At 29.7% G+C, this 20,694-nt stretch overlaps 3 protein-coding genes across 3 annotated transcripts; 1 reads left to right on the top strand and 2 right to left on the bottom strand.

Moving 5' to 3' along the window:
- Positions 1–383: 383 nt before the first annotated feature.
- On the bottom strand, positions 384–4,369 carry LOC145163617 (uncharacterized protein At4g18257-like). The gene is made up of 3 exons (XM_079082433.1): positions 3,906–4,369; positions 1,738–2,040; positions 384–747 (listed from the first exon to the last, which is right to left on the bottom strand). Exons 1-3 carry the CDS (start codon positions 4,187–4,189, stop codon positions 588–590), a joined length of 747 nt encoding a protein of 248 aa, XP_078938559.1. The 5' UTR covers positions 4,190–4,369; the 3' UTR covers positions 384–587.
- A 5,085-nt stretch (positions 4,370–9,454) lies between these two features.
- On the top strand, positions 9,455–12,909 carry UREG (urease accessory protein G). Its single transcript, XM_079082437.1, has 7 exons — positions 9,455–9,644; positions 9,844–10,035; positions 10,133–10,193; positions 10,265–10,466; positions 11,403–11,524; positions 11,784–11,888; positions 12,591–12,909. Exons 1-7 carry the CDS (start codon positions 9,568–9,570, stop codon positions 12,672–12,674), a joined length of 843 nt encoding a protein of 280 aa, XP_078938563.1. The 5' UTR covers positions 9,455–9,567; the 3' UTR covers positions 12,675–12,909.
- Positions 12,910–14,018: 1,109 nt separating this feature from the next.
- Positions 14,019–20,024, bottom strand: LOC145163626 (Protein prenylyltransferase superfamily protein). The gene is made up of 9 exons (XM_079082444.1): positions 19,760–20,024; positions 18,529–18,593; positions 18,360–18,408; positions 17,645–17,739; positions 16,637–16,722; positions 16,483–16,542; positions 16,311–16,392; positions 15,334–15,447; positions 14,019–14,357 (listed from the first exon to the last, which is right to left on the bottom strand). The coding sequence occupies exons 1-9, from the start codon at positions 19,944–19,946 to the stop codon at positions 14,202–14,204; spliced, it is 894 nt and encodes a 297-aa protein (XP_078938570.1). The 5' UTR covers positions 19,947–20,024; the 3' UTR covers positions 14,019–14,201.
- Positions 20,025–20,694: the final 670 nt, after the last annotated feature.

Raw genomic sequence — 20,694 nt, forward strand, 5'->3', positions numbered from 1 at the left:
ATCATTTAGTCAAGAACAAGGTATTCCTGACTGATTAAGATATATAATGTGTATTTTTTTTCTCATTTGCATCAAACACTTTTAAAAAACTCTCTAGTCATGTCCTAAATGGTCATTACGAAATGTCTAATATCACCCATTTTTCAATCAATCGCCACCTTTTAAGCCGTTGTATCGGATCTACTTTATATTATGTTTCTTTAACTTTTAGTTAGATTCTAACATAAAAATAAAGCATTTTCTGGAAATTCGGAAAATTTTCATCGGATTTTGGACTTGGTCTTTAAACTCCGAGTTAACCATTTTTTCTGCCTGAAATCCAGAATGTTGGTAAAGTGCTCATAATATTCTTTTTTTTCTTTTAAATTGAAAGTGCAACGTGGTAACAGAAGCAAATGAAAATACATTGTTATTTCTTACATTTAGCCAAGTAATGACATACACGTACACAATTACTAATATATTAACACGAAAACAACATTAATCAATTTGTAAACCGATTTAACTAAAACATGGGGTTTGTTCATCCAATATTCGTTTACAATTAGTTCCAAGGATCAAATATGTCAAAAATTGTAATATGTTTCTCATGTATTCCCTTGTTTAGATTGAGCTTTGAGTTTTTCGAGTTGTTTCCTCAAATACGCTTGTTTTAGCTTTTCTCTCCTGATAGCCACTTGCTCTTGCCTCCGGACTTTTAAGTCCGACACTTTTTCCCGAGCTTCATTCACTTCTTCATGAACTTCCCTGAAGAAAAACAAAACCCCAAAAAAAAATTAGGTCATGAAGAAATGATTTTTTTTCAAAAAAGAAACGGAATGGAATGGAATAAACATACCAAACAATACTTAACGGTTTGTTTGGCTGGATGGAATGGAATGGACAGGGTAATGGAATGGAATGAGTCGTTACATTCCATGATCATATTTGGTTGGATAAGAAGAATGGGATGAAGTTTGATATGATTATTTGAAATTATTTGTTAAGTAAATGTATAGTTTTAATGCTACTATTTACGTTATTTAATTATAATTACAAAATATGATAACCAAGCTTAATAAAAACTCCTTAAAATACAAATTACATTTTCTAGTTATACTCTATAAGGGAAAAAGGTAATTTAATTAAAAATTTAAAATCATGATTGTTTTTTTTTCAAAAAATTTGTTATTCAAAATTACATAAATAAAATTTGGTTGAATTGCCATTTTTCGTTCTATTCCATGATGGAATGATAAAATAATAATAATAAGAGTTTTTTCGTGTTAAAATTAAAATAAGGATTTTTTTGTTAATTTGGGCAAAATATTAAATAATCAGGACTTTTTCTGTTCAAAAAAAAAATTAGGACTTTATCAAAAATTTCCCAAAATAATAGGACTTTTCTGCATAAAACCCTAATAATAATAATTTCCCAAAATAATAGTACTTTTCTGCACAAAATAGAAGGAATCACATTCCTCCTTCCTCATTCGAATATATTGAACCATTCCATTTCTTCTCCAATTCCAACGGAATGGACGATTCCATTCCTTCCCCAATTCCATTCCTTCATCAAAAGTAACAAAATGTAAGGAATCACATTCCTTCACATACGGTCCATCCCCTTCCATTTAAAAAAAACTAACGTTTTTCTTTCTTCAAAAACGGAATGAACCATTCCATTCCTCCCCCAGTTCCATTCCTTCATTACTCTATATTTAAAGACATAAACTAAAAACAAACAAATCAAATTACCTCACAAACCGCTTATGCTCATCATTATCCACCATACTATTAGCTCTCCCAAGCCCCGTAGCTCTTGATTCAGGCAACACAGCCACATCATCATCATCTCTTTCAGACATTTCTGAATACAACAAATTCTGTGAATGTGATTCTGATTCCTCTTTTTTACTGAAGAAATCCACACAGTATTTCTCCTTATCTTCCTCATCAGAAACTTCTCCTCTTGCCAGCTTTTCATACAGCTCAGCTTTTTTTTCCAAGGCTGCATAACTTGCTGACCCGTCTTTCTCTGCTTTCATCTCCAGTTTATCTCTGAAACATTGTTAAAAGGGTTTAAAATTAAATGAAAGAAATGGAAATTTTATTTTATTGATTTGGAAGGAATGGAGTTGGTCAAAAGGAATCATGATTTGTTAAGTGGTTGGTTCGCAGGGGTAATATGGTCATTTTCGTTATTCAGCACAGTCAGTCAGAAACAAAATCAAACAACAAGTTTCAATCAGAAGCAGACTCTGACTCAATCAGCAACTATCAAACAACCTCTTAATAACAATTGAATAAAAATTTCAGTTTTTTACTTAAAATCTAGACGTTTTTTTTGTTTATTGTAAAAACATGTAATTGAACATTTGTTTTTATTTATTTCAATGTTATATAATGAGGGTATTTTGGGTCAGTTTACGATTTAATCCCAACATTTAAAAGTCCCGATTTTCTAAAAATAAGGATTGTTTCGTTAATTTGGGCAAAATATAAAATAATGGGACTTTTCTGTTCAAAAAATAAAAATTGGGATTAAACTGTAATCTGATCCAAAATATTGAGACTTTATCGGAGATTTCGCTCTAATAAAATAAGGAAGAATAGAACTGAATTCCTTCTGCCCTCCACTAGGAATGGTGAAATCCATCATGCACATGAAATTTGAAGGATTACCATGGAATTGATATGCGTCACATTTGGCAACAAAACATGCCATGGATGGAATGGAATCTCGAATTCCAATTCCGTAGTATTCTACAAATAAAAGGTGTCCTTTACTTTAATTTTTTTTATTTAAGCATTGTACTTTAATAATCTACCCAATTATAGCAATGTCATCCAAGTAGAAAGTGATTTTCAATGCTTTTTTCAAGTAAAATGTCCTAATAAGGAATAAATTAAAAGTACAATGACAAAAGTGAGGGATTGTTCAAAAAATATAAGTACAATGTTCTCAATAGGTGTACTGTGTACATATACATATCAATATTAACTTGATCAAAAGGAAAGAAACTCATGCTACTCACATAGCCTAGAGAACTATTAAGTCAAATCTAGTTCATTCCTTTAATTTGAATTCTAGCATTATTAGGTGTTGTTATGGTGTTAAGTTTAATTCAATTAAGTTTCTAACTTTATTCCGTTTCACTTATAAACCAAAATGTTGAGTTTTGCTCATATCATGTTAAATCCTTCGAATTAAGCATATCATTAACTTTTGGGATGTTTTTATATGCTAATGAAGGTGGAATTAACATGTTTTGAGGCTGAAAACTAAGAAAAATCAAGATTTGAAAATGTGAATTATGACCAAATTAGTAGCAGATAGGCTCTTAACACCTTCATCCAGTTTTCCTGTTTTATAAAATTACAAAGCCTACAAATTTATCATTAACTTGTTGCCTAATTCTAGGACTCAAGCTTTTCTTTTAATGCCCCATTTCCTGATCTTAGCCTTTTTAGCTCTTTGTTGCCTATTAGTTATTTCAAGTATCTGCTTATGTTACTTTTTTTAAGTATATTTGCTCTATCTATTGCTTGACTCATTGTATTCTTCTATCTTCTTCTTTCCGCTAGCATTTCGCCTATGTTTAAACATACTGATTGCTTGATTAATTGCTTTTAACATAGCAGTAAGAAGGTGGATCCATAAAAATAGGTGTCAAGTACAAGCCTGGGTGATTTTTTTTCCAGAAACTTATCAAATTTGAATCAGATAATTGATCCGTTTGTCAAGCTATCTAAAGAAAAGGTAGGCTTGGAAGTTAAATATGGTGTTACATACCCTAATGAACCCTAATTAAGCCAAGCTGATGAATACGAAATTTTGATTCAAAACTGACTTGGACGGATAATAAATGGGTATAAAGAATATAAAAAGATGATAGATTTAGGGTTATGGTAGAGTTCCGTACTTGTGAGAACGAACGTCGACGCCGGAGTTCTTGCCAGCAAATGAATCATGAGGAGTGATCTTCTTCTTGGCACGGTGGAACTCGATTTGGTCGGGATTCTTAGTGGGATTGGCATTTTTAGCCTCTTCTTGAGACTTGTATAGTTGAGCTTTGAGCTCGAGAATTGACGACGGCCCTACACCGGCGATGGCGCGGTGTTTTTTGGGCATGATTGAGGATTCCGTCAACCATCCTAATGATTCCACCACCACCCTCTTCTTCTTCCCAATCTCCTCCTCGCCCATCCGCTCTCTTTCTCCCCGCAATTCAAAATAATTGAAACACAGTTTTCTGTGTCGATTCCTTGTTCAATATAACCGTTCGTATGGGTGATTGTTTATGCTTCCGATTTGATCGAGTATACGTTAGGGTTTAAAGCCCCCTTTGTCATTGCCTTTGGGCAAGTTTCATCGATACAACACAAGTTCTCCTTTGCCGAAGACGTCCAAGCGCATCAGATTGGATACAACCAAGGATATGTTGGGCAATTTTATGGCCGCCTCGAATTGTTCATTTTATCATATATTTTATCACAATTGTATGATATTGAAATTAATAGGAATGAAATTCTTTTAAGTTTTTCAGTTTTTGTAAAAAAAAAAAGTTAAGTTCTGTATCTGTGATCTTTTTTTGTTAGTTGATGTATAAAATTTGTTAAGTTTATTTTTTATGTTTGTCCACTTATAATAGTATGTTCTCATTTTATAATTTTTTTTAAGTTTTTAGAACTATAGTTATATTTTTTTCATTTAAACATACTTTTGTTTGATTGATATATTTTTAGCTATGTAAAATAAGTATACAGATAACAAGGGTAAAACTAAAAAACAATTTGGTAAAATTTATGCATTAACCAACAAAAAATCGTCACAAAGATAAAATTTGACAAACTTAAAAACTTTTATGTCAAAAGCACATATAGATATTAACAAATATAAGGGTTAATTTCACATTTTATTTATCAATTATCATGCAAATTATAAAAAGAAACATGAATTGTTTACTAAATTCTCCCTAAGTTCATATATCACTTCACAACTAGAATATTTCAAATGATAAAAAAAAATTAATCAACACTATTGCAACCTCACATTTTATACTAATCTGGCACAAAAGGAAATCAACTTAACTTTCGCGATTACAAATTATTCTTCGTATAAACTATTTATAACAGATTCAAGATCTCCACTTAACAATCTCATGCTCCATAGTTGTTCGCGAGAAACCATTTTCCTTGGGAGTATTAATGTTAAGCTCGTTCCTAATGTAATGTTCAACCATGTACATATGTGTCATAATTTATGCTTGATAAATACTTGTGAGATTATCTATTCTCGACTATTTAAGGGTTTGAAGACCATATCTTAAGGTTTTTTTTTATTGTTTGGATATAGTTGTCGGGGTCCTTCAAATTATTGGTCAACTGGTATGAGCTCGATTCGATTGTGTTTCCATACAACAATATGTGGTCATTCTCTTCTTGATATCAATTGTTGGTGCTCTACCACCCCTGACATCATTACTCCATGTGTTTAAGATGAATGTCAATGTAAAAGAAGGAAAACATGCAACTTATAGTGATCTTCAAAGGAAAATGGAAGAGAACCCCTCTAGGAAAATAAAGAAAAATTATAATGCTACATGGAATACCTACCTGACAGAATTAATGTTTAATTCATTTAAAACATGTCACAAGAATATTCTGAAAACAATAACAAATATGTCGTTCCAGTACGAGCATGACTCTCCTTCAATGAGTTGGATTCAAAATATGTATAAGTTTGATATATTCTAAGAACAAATATGGTGTTCCATAATATGTGTATTGTTGGTTCGTTATTTAGTAATTAACATCAATCTTGCTAATGTAATGTTTGTGTTCTCTAGTAGGTTCGTTGTTTGTTTATTTAGCAATAAACAAGTGTTTGTTTATTTAGCAATAAATAAGTGTCATATATTAGCTCATAAACTATTATTTTAATATATAATAGATTACTAGATAATGAACTTTTACATGACATTACATAAAACTACCAAATAGGCATTCTAATAATAATATAATCGGAAAGATGCATTATCTCAGTCCGTAGAACAATAGAAAGTGAAAATACAAGCCTCTCCACCGCTAACTATTATATAAATTTAAACAAATGATCAACAACCAATACAGTTGGGGCATTCAAAATCTTATCTTGAACACTCAAATGCATAAAATATTTACCAACATTCCAAGTGAGTGTTATGATGGTCTTGTTGTAGATGATCTCATTGGAGACTATGTTCATAGTTTTGGTATCTTTTAAGGTGTTTGTTTACTATCTTAAGAAGATATGTTCACATTGGGGGAATATGTATATGGCTATTGAACACTTCATATCCCTCGACATGTTATTATTGCTCTTTTAGGATCTTTTGAAGTTGTTTGTTTGATTTCTCAACATCACTAAATGCAAGACAATCCAAAAATTCTATGTTGGAGGGCTATTTCTAGCTATATATTTGTTGTTAAGATTCTAAAGATAGAAGATGTGCATATCTCAAACTTCTTTCATGCCTGGATATGAATAGACATGTAGAAGCGCACGAATCAGCTAGTCTCATTCACGTGAATCACATACTTAGATTAGACATAAAACATGATTGCGAAATTAAAGGATGTCACGAGCAATATACATGTTAAGTTTGACTTGGATAAATATCTTCATGAGTTCATGTTCACTTTGAAGTTACTGCTAAACACTACTATTTATATCTAATATATGCATGGATGTATACCTTTTGGTTTCTAAACACATGTCATTAGATACAACCGATCATGAATATATTGAAAGTTCAGATGTCACAAAATATATCATGGTTACTTGTCGTCTCCAATAACGTGCATGAAAAGGGAAAACAAACAACATAAAAAGTAAGTTTCTAATAGGGAGAAGAAGAACATTGGGATGAATCTGAAGTGTTCAATTCAATTAATCATTACAACCGCAAGAAAAGGCGAACAAACAACTTATAAGGATTAATGTCTTAGCAGTCATTGTACGATATAACATCAATGAACTACATGATTCTTGTAAAGAAGATTACAAATAATAATGTATTTGATCCCTTTTATAAAAAGATAAATAGGACCCATTTAAGTAGTACATAGACGATTTTTACAGTTCAATGTTTATAAAAAACCATCTATGATAACATTAAAGGGAGTGATTTGTACACAACAATTTATGCATTAGATAGTTGTATTGTATCATATCATCATACTATATTATAAAGGAATCATTTTTTCTTTCATCACATTCATTTGAAACTCCCATGCATTTTTCCTTTCACCACATTCATTTGAAACTCTCATGACTTTTCAATTTCTTTCTAATAATGATTATAAGTTGGTTAATAAGATTAAATAAATATCAAACCAAAAGTGTAATCATATATAAACTAAATTTCATTATTAAAAGAATATCTTTACTTCTACTTATAAAGTTATGTTTTTTAACTTTTTACATATTATACTTAATTTATTAGTTTTAATATAGTGTTGGATGTAAACCATTATCACTTTAAAGCTATAACTTTTGAGCAATTTGTATAAAATATTTAAATTATAAACTTAAATATAACATTACAGGACAAAGTTAAATATAAATTTTAGTTTAATTTAAACATCCCAAATAATATTTTGTAAATAGTTAAAAGTGATAAATTGTAGTGTCTTTCTAATAATGACTATAATTTGGTTAATAAGGTTAAATAAATATCAAACCTAAAGTCTAATCATAAATACTATATTATAAAGGAAGCATTTTTTCTTTCACCACATTCATTTGAAACTCTCATGCATTTTTCCTTTCACCACATTCATTTGAAACTCTCATGACTTTTCAATTTCTTTCTAATAATGATTATAAGTTGGTTAATAAGATTAAATAAATATCAAACCAAAAGTGTAATCATATATAAACTAAATTTCATTATTAAAATAATATCTTTACTTCTACTTATAAAGTTATGTTTTTTAATTTTTTACATATTATACTTAATTTATTAGTTTTAATATAATCTTGGATGTAAACCATTATCATTTTAAAGCTATAACTTTTGAGCAATTTGTATAAAATATTTAAATTATAAACTTAAATATAACATTACAGGACAAAGTTAAATATAAATTTTAGTTTAACTTAAACATCCCAAATAATATTTTGTAAATAATTAAAAGTGATAAATTGTAGTGTCTTTCTAATAATGACTATAATTTGGTTAATAAGGTTAAATAAATATCAAACCTAAAGTCTAATCATAAATAAACTAAATTTCAATATTAAAAAAATATCTTTACTTCTACTTATAAAGTTATGTCTTTAACTTTTAACATATTATACTTAATTTATTAGATTTAATATGCTGTTGTAGGTAAACCATTATCAATTTAAAGCTACAACTTTGGAACAGTTTAGACAAAATACTTAAACTGTTAATTTAAATATAACATTACAGTGTCAACTTAAATATAAATGCCAGTTCCACTTAAAAAACTCAATGAATATTTTGTGAATAGTTAAAAGTGATAAATTGTAGTGCTAAATGCAAAAACTAAATTATAATATCAATTTAACTAAAATATTTCCTAAAGATATTTGTATAATCGTTAAAAGTTTTCAAAAAGTAGCTTAAAATAACTTACAATAACAATAGTTACAAATAACTCTATATAAATGATATTATTGTTACCTTTAAAATCAAATCAAAAAACAATGTTTGATGTTTTAAATAATTATAATGATAGAAATTAAAACGTTAAGAAAAAATAAACATTAAAAAATTAATTAACAATAACAAAAACTATAAATAACATTAAGCTATATATTATATTAAATTTAATTCATAAGTAACCCGCGGGTAGAAGTCATTCAAACGGTTGAGATTATACATTTATAATATATATATATATATATATATATATATATATATATATATTATCATATAATTCAAAATAATCAATATATTATATCAATTTAATATACAAATTATTATATCAAAATTAACAACATCTTTATTGTTATATTTAAAAAAACATATATTTGTAAAGATTTCAACTATATAGGTGTTTCTGTGCAAAGATTTCAAATATATTATATCAATTTAGTATACAAATTATTATATGAAAATTAACATCTTTATTGCTATATTTAAAAAAACATATATTTGTAAAGATTTCAACTATATAAGTGTTTCTGCGCAAAGATTTCAAATATATTATATCAATTTAGTATACAAATTATTATATGAAAATTAACAACATCTTTATTGCTATATTTAAAAAAACATATATTTGTAAAGATTTCAACTATATAGGTGTTTCTGCGCAAAGCGCATTTGCGCAGGCATTCGCCTAGTAATTATATAAAACATAATCTTTACCCTAATATATAATCTTTACCCTAATATTAAGTAGTACAGGGACTATTTTTGCATAAAGTTCATAATAGTTAACAAACCTACGACAAAGTCAATCACCCCTAATCCTCATCCCACACTTCGCACCTCACACACTCACTCTTCAGTCTTCACTTCACACCTCACGCCAAGCCCTACACACTCAACACTGCAAAACCTCAAACAAATGGCATCGCACAATCACGACGATCACCATCACGATCATGATCATCATCACGATCACGATCATCATCATGAGAACGGGTAAGCAAATTCTCTGTGATTTGAAAGTACCCAATTTGTAGCTTTTAATCCGATAATGATTTCATCCACATTCTTAACTTAGAATCTCGGATCCTTTCGATTATCATCTGCATAAATACATCTTATGCTTGTGTTAATTTGAGAAACGAGGCAGATCGATAAACGATAACATCTCTTTCGCTTGTTTTCTATGAATCAGGAAATCAAATGGAGACTCATCATTTGTGGGTAAAGATGGGAAGGTGTACCATAGCCACGATGGTCTCGCACCACATTCACACGAACCGATTTACTCACCTGGATTCTTTAACAGAAGAGCGCCTCCACTTGTTACCAGGGATTTCAAAGAAAGAGCTTTCACCATTGGCATCGGTGGCCCTGTTGGAACTGGGTAAGTAATTCTCGAATCTTTTTCCAAATCATATCTGATTTCATCTCATTTTTTATCCCTCTTTTTGAAGTTTGTATCTTTTCACTTGATAATGCAGGAAAACAGCTTTGATGTTGGCATTATGTAGATTTTTGCGTGACAAATACAGTCTTGCTGCGGTATGTATAGCTTAACTTTTCCCAAATTATGAAAGTAAATGACTGTTTTACCCTTTTGGAGAAATTTTCAGGTTACAAATGATATATTCACAAAAGAAGATGGTGAATTTTTGGTGAAAAATGGAGCACTCCCTGAGGAAAGGATAAGAGCTGTGGAGACAGGTGGTTGTCCACATGCTGCCATTAGAGAAGACATCAGCATTAATCTTGGACCTCTTGAGGAGCTTTCTAATTTATACAAAGCAGATATACTTCTTTGTGAATCTGGTGGAGGTAATTGGTGTTATTGGTATTCGGTTAAATGCAAGAAATAGCAACATACTTTTACTGATTTATTTATTTATTTATTTTCTTATTTCAACATCTTACTTTCATTTCTTCGTGTTACAACATTATATTTTGAAAAAAAACAAAATTACATAAATGGTCTTTGTGGTTGATAAAATCGACCAACTTTAATCCTTATGACAAATTTTTTGCATAGATGATCCCTTTGGTTTTAAATTCTTGCAAAAATGGTCATTTTGGCTAATAGTGTTAACTTTTTCAGTTAAGGAAGGGCAAATGTGTCATTTCACAAGTGGCTTAATTTAACTAGAAAAGTTAACATTGTTAGACAAAAGAACCGTCTTTGCAAGATTTTCAAACCACTGGGACTATCTATGCAAAAAATTCGTCGTAAGGACTAGAGTTGGTCGATTTTGTCAACCACAAGGACCATTTATGTAATTTTGTCAAGAAAAAAACTTGAAAGCGTCACAATTCCTTAATAAGAAAAAAAAAACTAGAATTACAATTTTGTAATAGAAAGAAGGGTTTTATGTAGAAAAGTCTCATTATTTTGGGGAAATTTTTGATAAAGTCCTAAATGTTTTTTTTTAACAGAAAAATCTCATTATTTTGGGAAAATCACATAATCTGTCGTTTCCTGTTAAAATAAAAAAAAGGACTTTTTCGTTAATTTGGGCAAAATGTTAAACAATCGCGACTTTTCTGTTAAAAAAAATAATTTAGGACTTTATCAAAAATTTCCCAAAATAATGGGACTTTTCTGCATAAAACCCTAGAAAGAAATGAAAGTAGGAAGCTATAATACCTAAATAAATCAAAGCACATTGCTATTTGTTGCATTAATTAATAGTTATACCTGTAATTGCAAGTGAATAATGGTTATGTTATTTAATATTTATATAATTTTTGTGGATGCAGATAATTTAGCTGCTAATTTCAGTAGGGAACTGGCGGATTACATAATTTATATAATTGATGTTTCTGGAGGCGATAAAATTCCTAGGAAAGGAGGCCCTGGCATTACACAAGCTGACCTTCTTGTGTGTGATTTTTCCTTTATTCGTCCCTACAGTATCAAATATTTGCAGAATTGGTCCCTCCCTCCTATATTATTAAATATTTGCACTTATATTATTAAATATTTGCTAAAACGGATCTGGCTTAATTGGAAAACTACAGAAATGGTCCCTGTGTATCGTAAAATTTGAGAAATGGTCCCTGACTAATAGGGAATTTACAGAAATGGTCCCTGCCTAATAGCAAATTTACAGAAACGGTCCCTTGTGTTTGTGGTTTTAGGTTATCAATAAGACGGATCTTGCACAAGCAGTTGGGGCTGATTTGGGAGTAATGGAGCGTGATGCACTTCGAATGAGAGATGGTGGACCATTTGTATTTGCTCAGGTATTTTTGTTTATTTTTTTTTTAATAAAATACTTTTTATTCCATTTTTAGGAATTTTATTCAGATTAAAAATTTCTCTTCTACTAAAGGAATTTCAGTATTACATTTATACAACAAGGTATTTTATTTTTATTTTATTTCTAGGGCCAAAATTTGCAAAATTGTAATTGAAACCCTTGATAACATAGCACCGATTAAATGTTTATCTAACAATGTATCATTTTCTTTTACCAATTTATGTAACAATGTTTAGAGTAAATTACACGAATGGTCCCTATGGTTTGGGGTAATTTACACGTTTGGTCCCTAACTTATTTTTTTAACTCGGAAGGTCACGACTGTTTGTTTTTGTTGCACGCTTGGTCCTTGTCTTACCTAAAAAGACTATTTTGCCCTTGATTTTTTAATTTATTTAAATAAAATGGGGTAGGTAAGGTAAGGTAAGGTGAGTTGGAAGTGGGGTTGGGGTGTGTTTATTAAAAAAAAATAAAAAAATCAAGGGCAAAATAGTCTTTTTAGTTAAGACAGGGACCAAGCGCACAACAAAAACAAAAGTAGGGACCTTCCGAGTTAAAAAAATAAGTTAGGGACCAAACGTGCAAATTACCCCAAACCATAGGGACCATTCGTGTAATTTACTCCAATGTTTATGTTTCACTATTTTACCAATTTATTGAAGTGACATGTATTATGTATTTGTAGGTGAAACATGGGGTTGGTGTGGAAGAAATAGTGCACAACATTTTGCAAGCTTGGGAAGCGACAACAGGGATAAAGCGTCGCTAATTAGTATTCTATTTTCTTAGAAGGTAGGGTTCATGTGTGCTTTTATTTTCTTTAATGTTTCGTAGACTTTTGCTTTGTTTTTTTGACTGATGTGGATTTTACATGAAAGACAAAGTTATTAGTCATTTGTAGAAGATTTCCCCTACTTCATAATATATGTATATGGAGAGAGGGATGGAAGATGTTAGTGTGCATGGTAAATAGAATAAAAAGTAGCAATGGACTTTTGAGCTTATCATATTTTGTTTTTTGTAAGATTATGTTTGTGATTGTTTTCCGATGTGACAATCTTTTACAAACCATTGCATAAATACTATTTTAATCATATATTATTATTCATGTTTTACATGTGTACCATTTTATAAATATTTATATACTATGTTTGAATATCACAAAAATATACACAATATTAGATTACAAATTACATAAATAAAATATATGCACGGATAAGATTATACATAAATTAAAAAAAAAAAAAAAAAAAAACTAATGATTATTTATTTATTTATTTTAAATAAAATTTGGGTCCCGTTCAACCCTATTAAATCCATGTCGCCACCCACAATACATTAAATCCATAACCATCTACTTAATTCCACAAGCATTGTCAAAGAAATTAGGGAGTGTTTGGTTGGTAGAATGTTTTTGGATGAATGTAATTTGTTGAATGAATTGGAATTTGGAAAAATTAGAATTTGGTTAAATTGAATGAAATTCACTTTCCTTTGTCCGTTTAATTTTTTCAAATTTGTCAAAAAAAATTAAAACCTAAATAAAGTATACAAAAGAACCACAATACCCTTTATTTATTTATCTATTTATTTGTAATTTCTACTTGTTTTTAAAAATAACATAACTGTCATCTAATATAATTTATAACTTATTAATCCATATTTTTTTAAATCTTTAAAAAGAATCTCGTTACGTTTCACAATTAATTCCAAATTTAAGATTACGAGGATTATAATAAAAATATGCAAATGTGATGTGCTTTAAACGTCTATAATATTTTTAATAAAAACAAAAAAAAAAAACTAATATCAAAGATTAAATTAAAGAAAAGAAAACAACCACGAACCAAAACAGAATGTAGATAGCAAGTGGTGAATGAGTGAGGATCAACATTGGTTATGAAATTTATTTTTTGGTATTTTATTTTTAAAGTATAGAAGAAGGATATTCGAACATCTTTTTAAAACACATACTTCAAACTCATCCATTAGCATACACAACTGCAATTTTTACCTATCGGAATCAAAATTTATACTATCAGGGGTCCATTTTGTAATTTTCAAAACTAGATGGATTTAAGATGTAATTTTTCATTTACACCAACAACATATAAAAAAAAAAAAAACCAAGTCAAAACTGCTCTGTCTATTATTACCATCAATCCACAACACATATAAAAGAAAACAATATAAAACAAATAACTAAAACACACCCTTAAAATGTATTTTTCTTTTCCAAACATTAAAAATTCAAACTAATGCAACAAAAAAAAGTCAATATTAAAAAACTTCATGATCAAAGTTTCAAGGTTTTTAGGGTAGAGGCAAGAAGATCGACTTTTTCAGGCGAATTTTGCTTGTAATCTTTCTCCAAAGCTTTAGCAGCCAATCCTGAGATCTCTTTGTCCTCATTGTTCCTCCCTTTTGTTAGTTGTCCAATTGCAGAAGTGCACTACATACAGAAAGGGGGTATTTTGGTCATTTACCAAAACACAGAAAAAAAAAATGAAATTGAACTGCTTGCATCTTCCCTTGTAGGAATAGTGAAATCGATCAAACATGGAATTTTGAGGATGCTGATGGAATCGGAATGGAATCTCGGATTCCAATTCCATCGGAATCCGCAAAGTAAACACACCCCTGATTATATCATTCTTGCTATATTATGTTTTATTAAAAACTTTAGAGGTTCCCTAGATTCAAATAATACTTTTAATCTTTCTTACCGAATACAACAAGGGTATTTTCGTCTTTTAATAAAAAGAAAAAAAAAATGAACTCGAACTTCCTTCCACAATTCCCTAGGAATAGTGAAATCCATCTAACATGGATATTGATGGAATTGAATTCTACATCATGGAATGGAATCTCGAATTCCAATTCAGTCAGATTCCATAAATTAAGTTTTCCTACAACTTTTGAGCTTCCCTAGATTTAAAAAAAAAAATACTTTTGTTTTTTCTTACCAGACATATTTTCTAGGGTTAATCTTATAAAAGACCTTATATTTTGTGTTTTTTCCAGATTAAACCTCAAATTTATTTTTTGCCTGAAAAAGACCTTGTAATTTTTCATTTTTTCCAATTTGGCCCTTTTAGGCATTTTTTTTCCAAAAAAATTGTAAAATGTGAGGTTTTATTTATTTAAAAAAAAAAAAAACTAAAAAAGTTAGAAGGTTGAGGGTTTTTTTCGGGAAAAAAAAAAGACAAAGTTAAGGGCTTTTTCGGAAAAATGAAAAAATACAAAGTCTTTTTCAGGCAAAAAATAAAGTTGAGGTTTAATCCGGAAAAAACACATAATATAAGGTCTTTTATGAGATTAACCCTATTTTCTATATTGAAAAACTCTCTAAAATAATAATAATAATAATAATAATATATTTATCAAAAAGTGAGTCATTTATTAAAAATGAAAAAAAGAGAACTCACCAAGCAAACACCAAAAAGTGCTCTAACATTTTTTCCACCTGTCAATTCAATGGTGGAAGCATAATATTTCTTAGCTGTTTGAAGGTTTTCAATTCCACCAATTGTGTAAAGAACCTGTTTTCAACAAAAATCCCAAAACAAACATCAACCATATTTACAAAAGCTAAATGCAAGAAATAGCAACATACTTTCAATTATTTGTTTATTATAATATTCCATTTTCATTTCTTTCAACAAAATTGTACTTTCATTTGATTTTTCTTATTAAGACAACAAGTGTACTCCAAAAGATCTAGAGATAATAGTAAATAGCATTTTGTTTTTTCATTTCTTTTTTCTTATTAGGATATTAATATATATATATATATATATATATATATATATATATATATATATATATATATACTTTGAAAACTCTACCTGATTATATAGCAGTGAAAATTGCTTTGTATTTGAATGATATTTGCTATAATGTTGTAAAATTTACAGAGGGCATTGTTGTAAATTTGTAATAGAAGGAAATGAAAGAAGATCTAGAGTTAAGAGTTAGGTGTAGTTTTTTTTAACTTAAGGGTTAATCTCAAAAAAGACCTTATTTTTTTGTTTTTTTTTTCCGAATTAAACCTCAAGTTTACTTTTTGCCTGAAAAAGACCTTGTTTTTTTTTCATTTTTTTCGAAAAAAGCCCTCAACGTTGTATTTTTTTTTTCCAAAAAAACACTCAACCTTCTAAATGTGAGGGTTTTTTTCGAGAAAAACTAAAAAAGTTGAGGGTTTATTTGGAAGCGTTTAGAAAGTTGAGGGTTTTTTTCGGAAAAAATGAAAAAATACATGGTCTTTTTCAGACAAAAAATAAATTTGAGGTTTAATCCAGAAAATACAAAATATAAGGTCTTTTATGAGATTAACCTTTTTTTAAATGTGAGGTTAAAATGGTCATTTATACAACACTTTATGTTCATAATAATAAATACTTACATCAGCATAAGCCAGGTGATGTAGAGGAATCATTGGTTGAGATAAGATCAGCTCCTCATAGCAGAAAGCTGCTTGTTTATACCTATTATAAAACCACACAAACTGTATAAAGCCCCAGGGGCAAATTTGTCTTTTTTTTAAATCCACATAAAAAAAAAAGAAGCACTCTCACATTTGCAATGAAACATATATTTCAGCAAGTTCTCTCCACGCATCATGATCTGCCATGAATCTGAAAAAAAACAAAAAACATCAAGAGATCTCATTGAATTTTAAAGAAAAATTAGAAAAAAATAAATAAATAATGTTTGTGATTTTATTCTTACATCTCAAGATATTTATTGAGCCAATCAATGGCTGCTAAAATATCTCCACGTGCCTTTGCCATGGCTACCCTTCTCATACTAATAACCTGCAAATGTTTAAAAGATTATTAAAACTTAGAAAGGTTATTTTGGTAAATTTAAAGATTGAAGTCTTGTAGGTTGGATGGAATGGAATGAAGAAGGAATGGAATGGAATGAGACATTAAATTCCATGATCATGTTTGGTTGGCTTGTAGGAATGGAATACATTTTCATTTAAATTTTTTTTAAATTATATGTAAAGAAAATGGATAATTTTTACTCTTATTCTACACATTATTTTGATTATAAAAATTTAAAAATAAAAAAGTTAAGACACAACGAAAGCTCATTAAAACCCAAATAAGTCACATAATATTTTTTTAGTTATTTAGAAAAGGGTTAATATCATAAAAGACTTAATATATTTTGTTTTCTTCCGAATTAAACCTTAACTTTATTTTATTCCAGAAAAAGACCTTGCATTTTTTCAATTTTTCCGAAAAAACCCCTCAGCTTATTATTTTTTTTTCCCGAAAAAACCCTCACATTTGACAAGGTGCTAAAAGGGCAAAATTGAAAAAAATGAAAAAATGCAAGGTCTTATTCAGGACAAGTAATAAAGTTAAGGTTCAATTCGGGAAAAAAAAACACAATATATAAGGTCTTTTATGATATAAACCCTTTAGATAATATTAAAACTGCAATTTAACTAAATGGAGGAATTTTCTTTTGAAAATATTTATGTCAACAAATTACAGAAATAAAATCGGGTTAAATTGCAAGTTTTTATTCCATTACATGATGGAATGAATAAGGAATGAAAATTCACAAAATGAAAGGAATCACATTCCTTTAAAAATGGCTCATTCCATTCCATAGAGCAAAACAAACATGTTTTTTTTTCATTCCAATGGAATTAACTATTCCATTCCTTCTCTGATTCCATCATACAAAACACTAAATAAGTATGAAATTTAAAAATCTCACTTGATCAAGTGGATTATCCTCTAGCAAACTTGAATAAGCTTTTTCAGCTTCAGCCCATGAACCCTTTGCTTCAAGCAACAATGCTTCTAATCTACCTGAAATAATCAGTTATTTTCATATGAAATTTTATAATATGCTTTTTTTCTTTTTGATTTAATTGGGTAAGCTATATATATCAAACTATCAGTGTTTCTCTTTGACATAATACAAAAAGAAAAGCTTAATAGAGAAAGTCAAAGAGAGGAGACTTTCCCCATAAAGTCCCAACTTTTTACAAATTTGCCCTTGTTTATTGTTTAAACATCATTTATCCAAAGGGTTAATCTCAAAAAAAAAAACATTATATTTTGTGTTTTTTCCGGATTAAACCTTAAGTTTATATTTTCTCTGAAAAAGAACTTGTATTTTTTCATTTTTTCCAAAAAAAACCCTCAACTTTGTAATTTTTTTTCCAAAAAAACCCTCAACCTTCTGAATGCTTCCAAATAAACCATCAACCTTTTTAGTTTTTCTCGAAAAAACCCTCACATTTCACAATTTTTTTGGAAAAAAAAAATGACTAAAAGGGCTAGAATAGATAATTGAAAAAATGCAAGGTCTTTTTCAGGCAAAAAATAAATTTGAGGTTTAATCTGGAAAAAACACAAAATATAAGGTCTTTTTTTGAGATTAACTCTTATCCATACAACACTTTATTCAGACAAACATGACTCACCAACTCGTTTGCTATCTTGAAACTTCTTCTGCAAAACTTTTATGCAATCCTGAAAAAGTTCAAAAATCTTGATTATAAAAAAAGCCAAAATATTTTATAAGAAAATATGCACTTTTTCACACACACACACACACACACACGAGTAAATGCAGGAAGAGGAGAATGTTACCTTTGCAACATCAAGGCATTGGCAATCAAGTGCAGCAATAGCTACCTGCTCATACAGAGTCCATTCTACAAAATGTAAAAAAGTAAAATCATTTGACCATAGTTCGGTTAATTACAATACTACCCTTCCAAAATTGGTTTTGCTCATTATAAAAAGAGTTTTTTGTAAAGCACACTTTGTTTCCTACACATTACTACTTTCAGGATGGGAAAGGACAAGACAAGTTTTGTAGGATATATTCTATGATGATAATGAGGAGGGCATTCTTGTCTTTTGCCAAGATTGCAATCTTTTGTCTCATTAACAATGTGGTACAACCTGTTATGTTATATCATGTTCTATGAAACAAACGGGACCTTAAGGACAATGAGAAAAAGTCTGAAAAAGTTCTTGTGTTTCCAAAAAAGTCCTTAAGAAAGTTGTATATCTTTTACAAGCAAGCTATTACTTCAGGGTGAGAATGGTAATGTTACTAAGTTTTTTTGATACTAATATCATTCACTGATTTTATTGGTGTAGTTTGTTAACATGATTTACAGATTTTACAGAAGTGGAAGGTTGTTTTGAAACCTTAAAAAGATTCAAAATCATGTAAAACAACAATCATCCTATTAAATGTTTGTTTACACAACAGTTTTTCAACTTTTCTCCAAAAAAAAATCACTTGAAAGAGAAGAGAAAATGGATGACACTTGAATCCAAATTGCCTATATAGGCTTATCAAAACAAATTGGATCAAACAATTATAGTTCATGTCCATAGGGAAGCACTGCTTATGTAGTGTTTTAGATATTCATATGAAAGTTTTTGGAAAAATCATGTTAATTTAAACCAACATTATTTGGGTTATAATACTTGCTGTGAAATTTGAAGTATTTAACAATTTTTACTAACAGTATTTGGAACCATAGCAAGCTTAAAGTTGAACAGTAGCCAATCTGATCGCAAAGTGAAAGTGTAGCTCTATTCATCGGAAGGAAGCCATGGGGGAGATAGATTCAATAATAGTAACTGGTTCAACAATTACAAGTGGATAATCAAAATTAAGGGCCAAACATAAAAAATTGCTTAATACGAAAGAAAGAAATCCATGATCTATAAAACCCACATCCTAGCAACAAAATGAATCGACAAATTCGCTGAAACCCACAAACAGGATAAAGGATTGAATCGAATCAACATCAAAACAACGGAAATTGATCAATGAATGACCAAAGGAAAAGGCACGTACCATCGGGGCCGAGAGCTGAGCGCTTCTTGGGGTCGTTTAAGAGGGTTAAACCATGCTTTAAGACCTTATCGGAACGCCGAAGCTTGAGCTTGCGAACAAGAGAGAGATACTCCCAAGCACCACCACCCCCGTTTTCAACTTGATTCTCGAGCTGCTGCAACTGTGATTCCTCGGTTTTACTCACCATCTTGATCTTCAGATTCAATCAACTGCGATCGGATGGGAGTGGGGAGTCCGCAGCCGGCTTCTGTATGTTTTGAAGTGAATTGGGAACGGAGCAAATCGGTTGGAGTAATGACAAAACCCATCTCTTGCTTCCCCCGGACCGACCCGACCCGACCCTAATATGTTGGATCGGGCTCTGTTTATACAATTTTAATTTGTTTTGTTTAAATGTCGTGGCCCAAATATAGAGGCATAGAGCGATGTATTGAAAATGTGTCTATGAATCGATTAGTTGATAAAAGTTTAGGAAGACTTCGTATGTGTAGAACATGGGGTTTTGAATATCTATATGTAAAATATTAATCGGAAATTATAAAAAATATCTTGCAAAAAATAAATGACAAAATACAAAAATATAAAGAGAAAACTGCAATAAAGTCCTTACATATTGACATCATAATCGATTTAGTCATTATATATATTTTTTATTCAATTAAGTCCCAAAAATCGGTAATCATATTCAATTTAACCTTTTTACCCGGTCAACAGGTCATTCAACTTTCAAAAATTATATTTTTTTGCCCAGATTTCAAAAATTACACTTTTGTCATTAGGTGGGTGTGTTGTCCTCATAGTAAAAGTCGGTAGGTAAAGAACTTATTGTGGTCAGTAGTTCCTTGCAGAAGAACCAGGGATCTTAGTAAGGGAGTGTGGAGCTGCTTGGATTGTGTACCAGGTATGGGTAGCATGGTTATCCATGGTATGGGTTT

This window comes from Lactuca virosa, chromosome 1 (assembly GCF_052849685.1).
Source record: "Lactuca virosa cultivar CGN04683 chromosome 1, Lactuca_virosa_CGN04683_v6, whole genome shotgun sequence".
In the NCBI taxonomy this organism is placed as follows: Eukaryota; Viridiplantae; Streptophyta; class Magnoliopsida; order Asterales; family Asteraceae; genus Lactuca; species Lactuca virosa.

What these genes read in the sequence shown, in the direction of transcription:
- LOC145163626 (XM_079082444.1), bottom strand. Translation starts at nt 19,946, where the DNA reads ATGGTGAGTAAAACCGAGGAATCACAGTTGCAGCAGCTCGAGAATCAA. An exon ending in CTCAATAAATATCTTGAGAT is followed by an intron (nt 16,543 to 16,636) that starts GTAAGAATAAAA and finishes GTTTTTTTTCAG; the next exon opens with ATTCATGGCAGATCATGATG. An exon ending in CACTTTTTGGTGTTTGCTTG is followed by an intron (nt 14,358 to 15,333) that starts GTGAGTTCTCTT and finishes TTCTGTATGTAG; the next exon opens with TGCACTTCTGCAATTGGACA.
- UREG (XM_079082437.1), top strand. Translation starts at nt 9,568, where the DNA reads ATGGCATCGCACAATCACGACGATCACCATCACGATCATGATCATCAT. An exon ending in TCTTTGTGAATCTGGTGGAG is followed by an intron (nt 10,467 to 11,402) that starts GTAATTGGTGTT and finishes TTGTGGATGCAG; the next exon opens with ATAATTTAGCTGCTAATTTC. An exon ending in TTACACAAGCTGACCTTCTT is followed by an intron (nt 11,525 to 11,783) that starts GTGTGTGATTTT and finishes TTGTGGTTTTAG; the next exon opens with GTTATCAATAAGACGGATCT.
- LOC145163617 (XM_079082433.1), bottom strand. Translation starts at nt 4,189, where the DNA reads ATGGGCGAGGAGGAGATTGGGAAGAAGAAGAGGGTGGTGGTGGAATCA. An exon ending in GTCGACGTTCGTTCTCACAA is followed by an intron (nt 2,041 to 3,905) that starts GTACGGAACTCT and finishes ACAATGTTTCAG; the next exon opens with AGATAAACTGGAGATGAAAG. An exon ending in GAGCATAAGCGGTTTGTGAG is followed by an intron (nt 748 to 1,737) that starts GTAATTTGATTT and finishes GTTTTTCTTCAG; the next exon opens with GGAAGTTCATGAAGAAGTGA.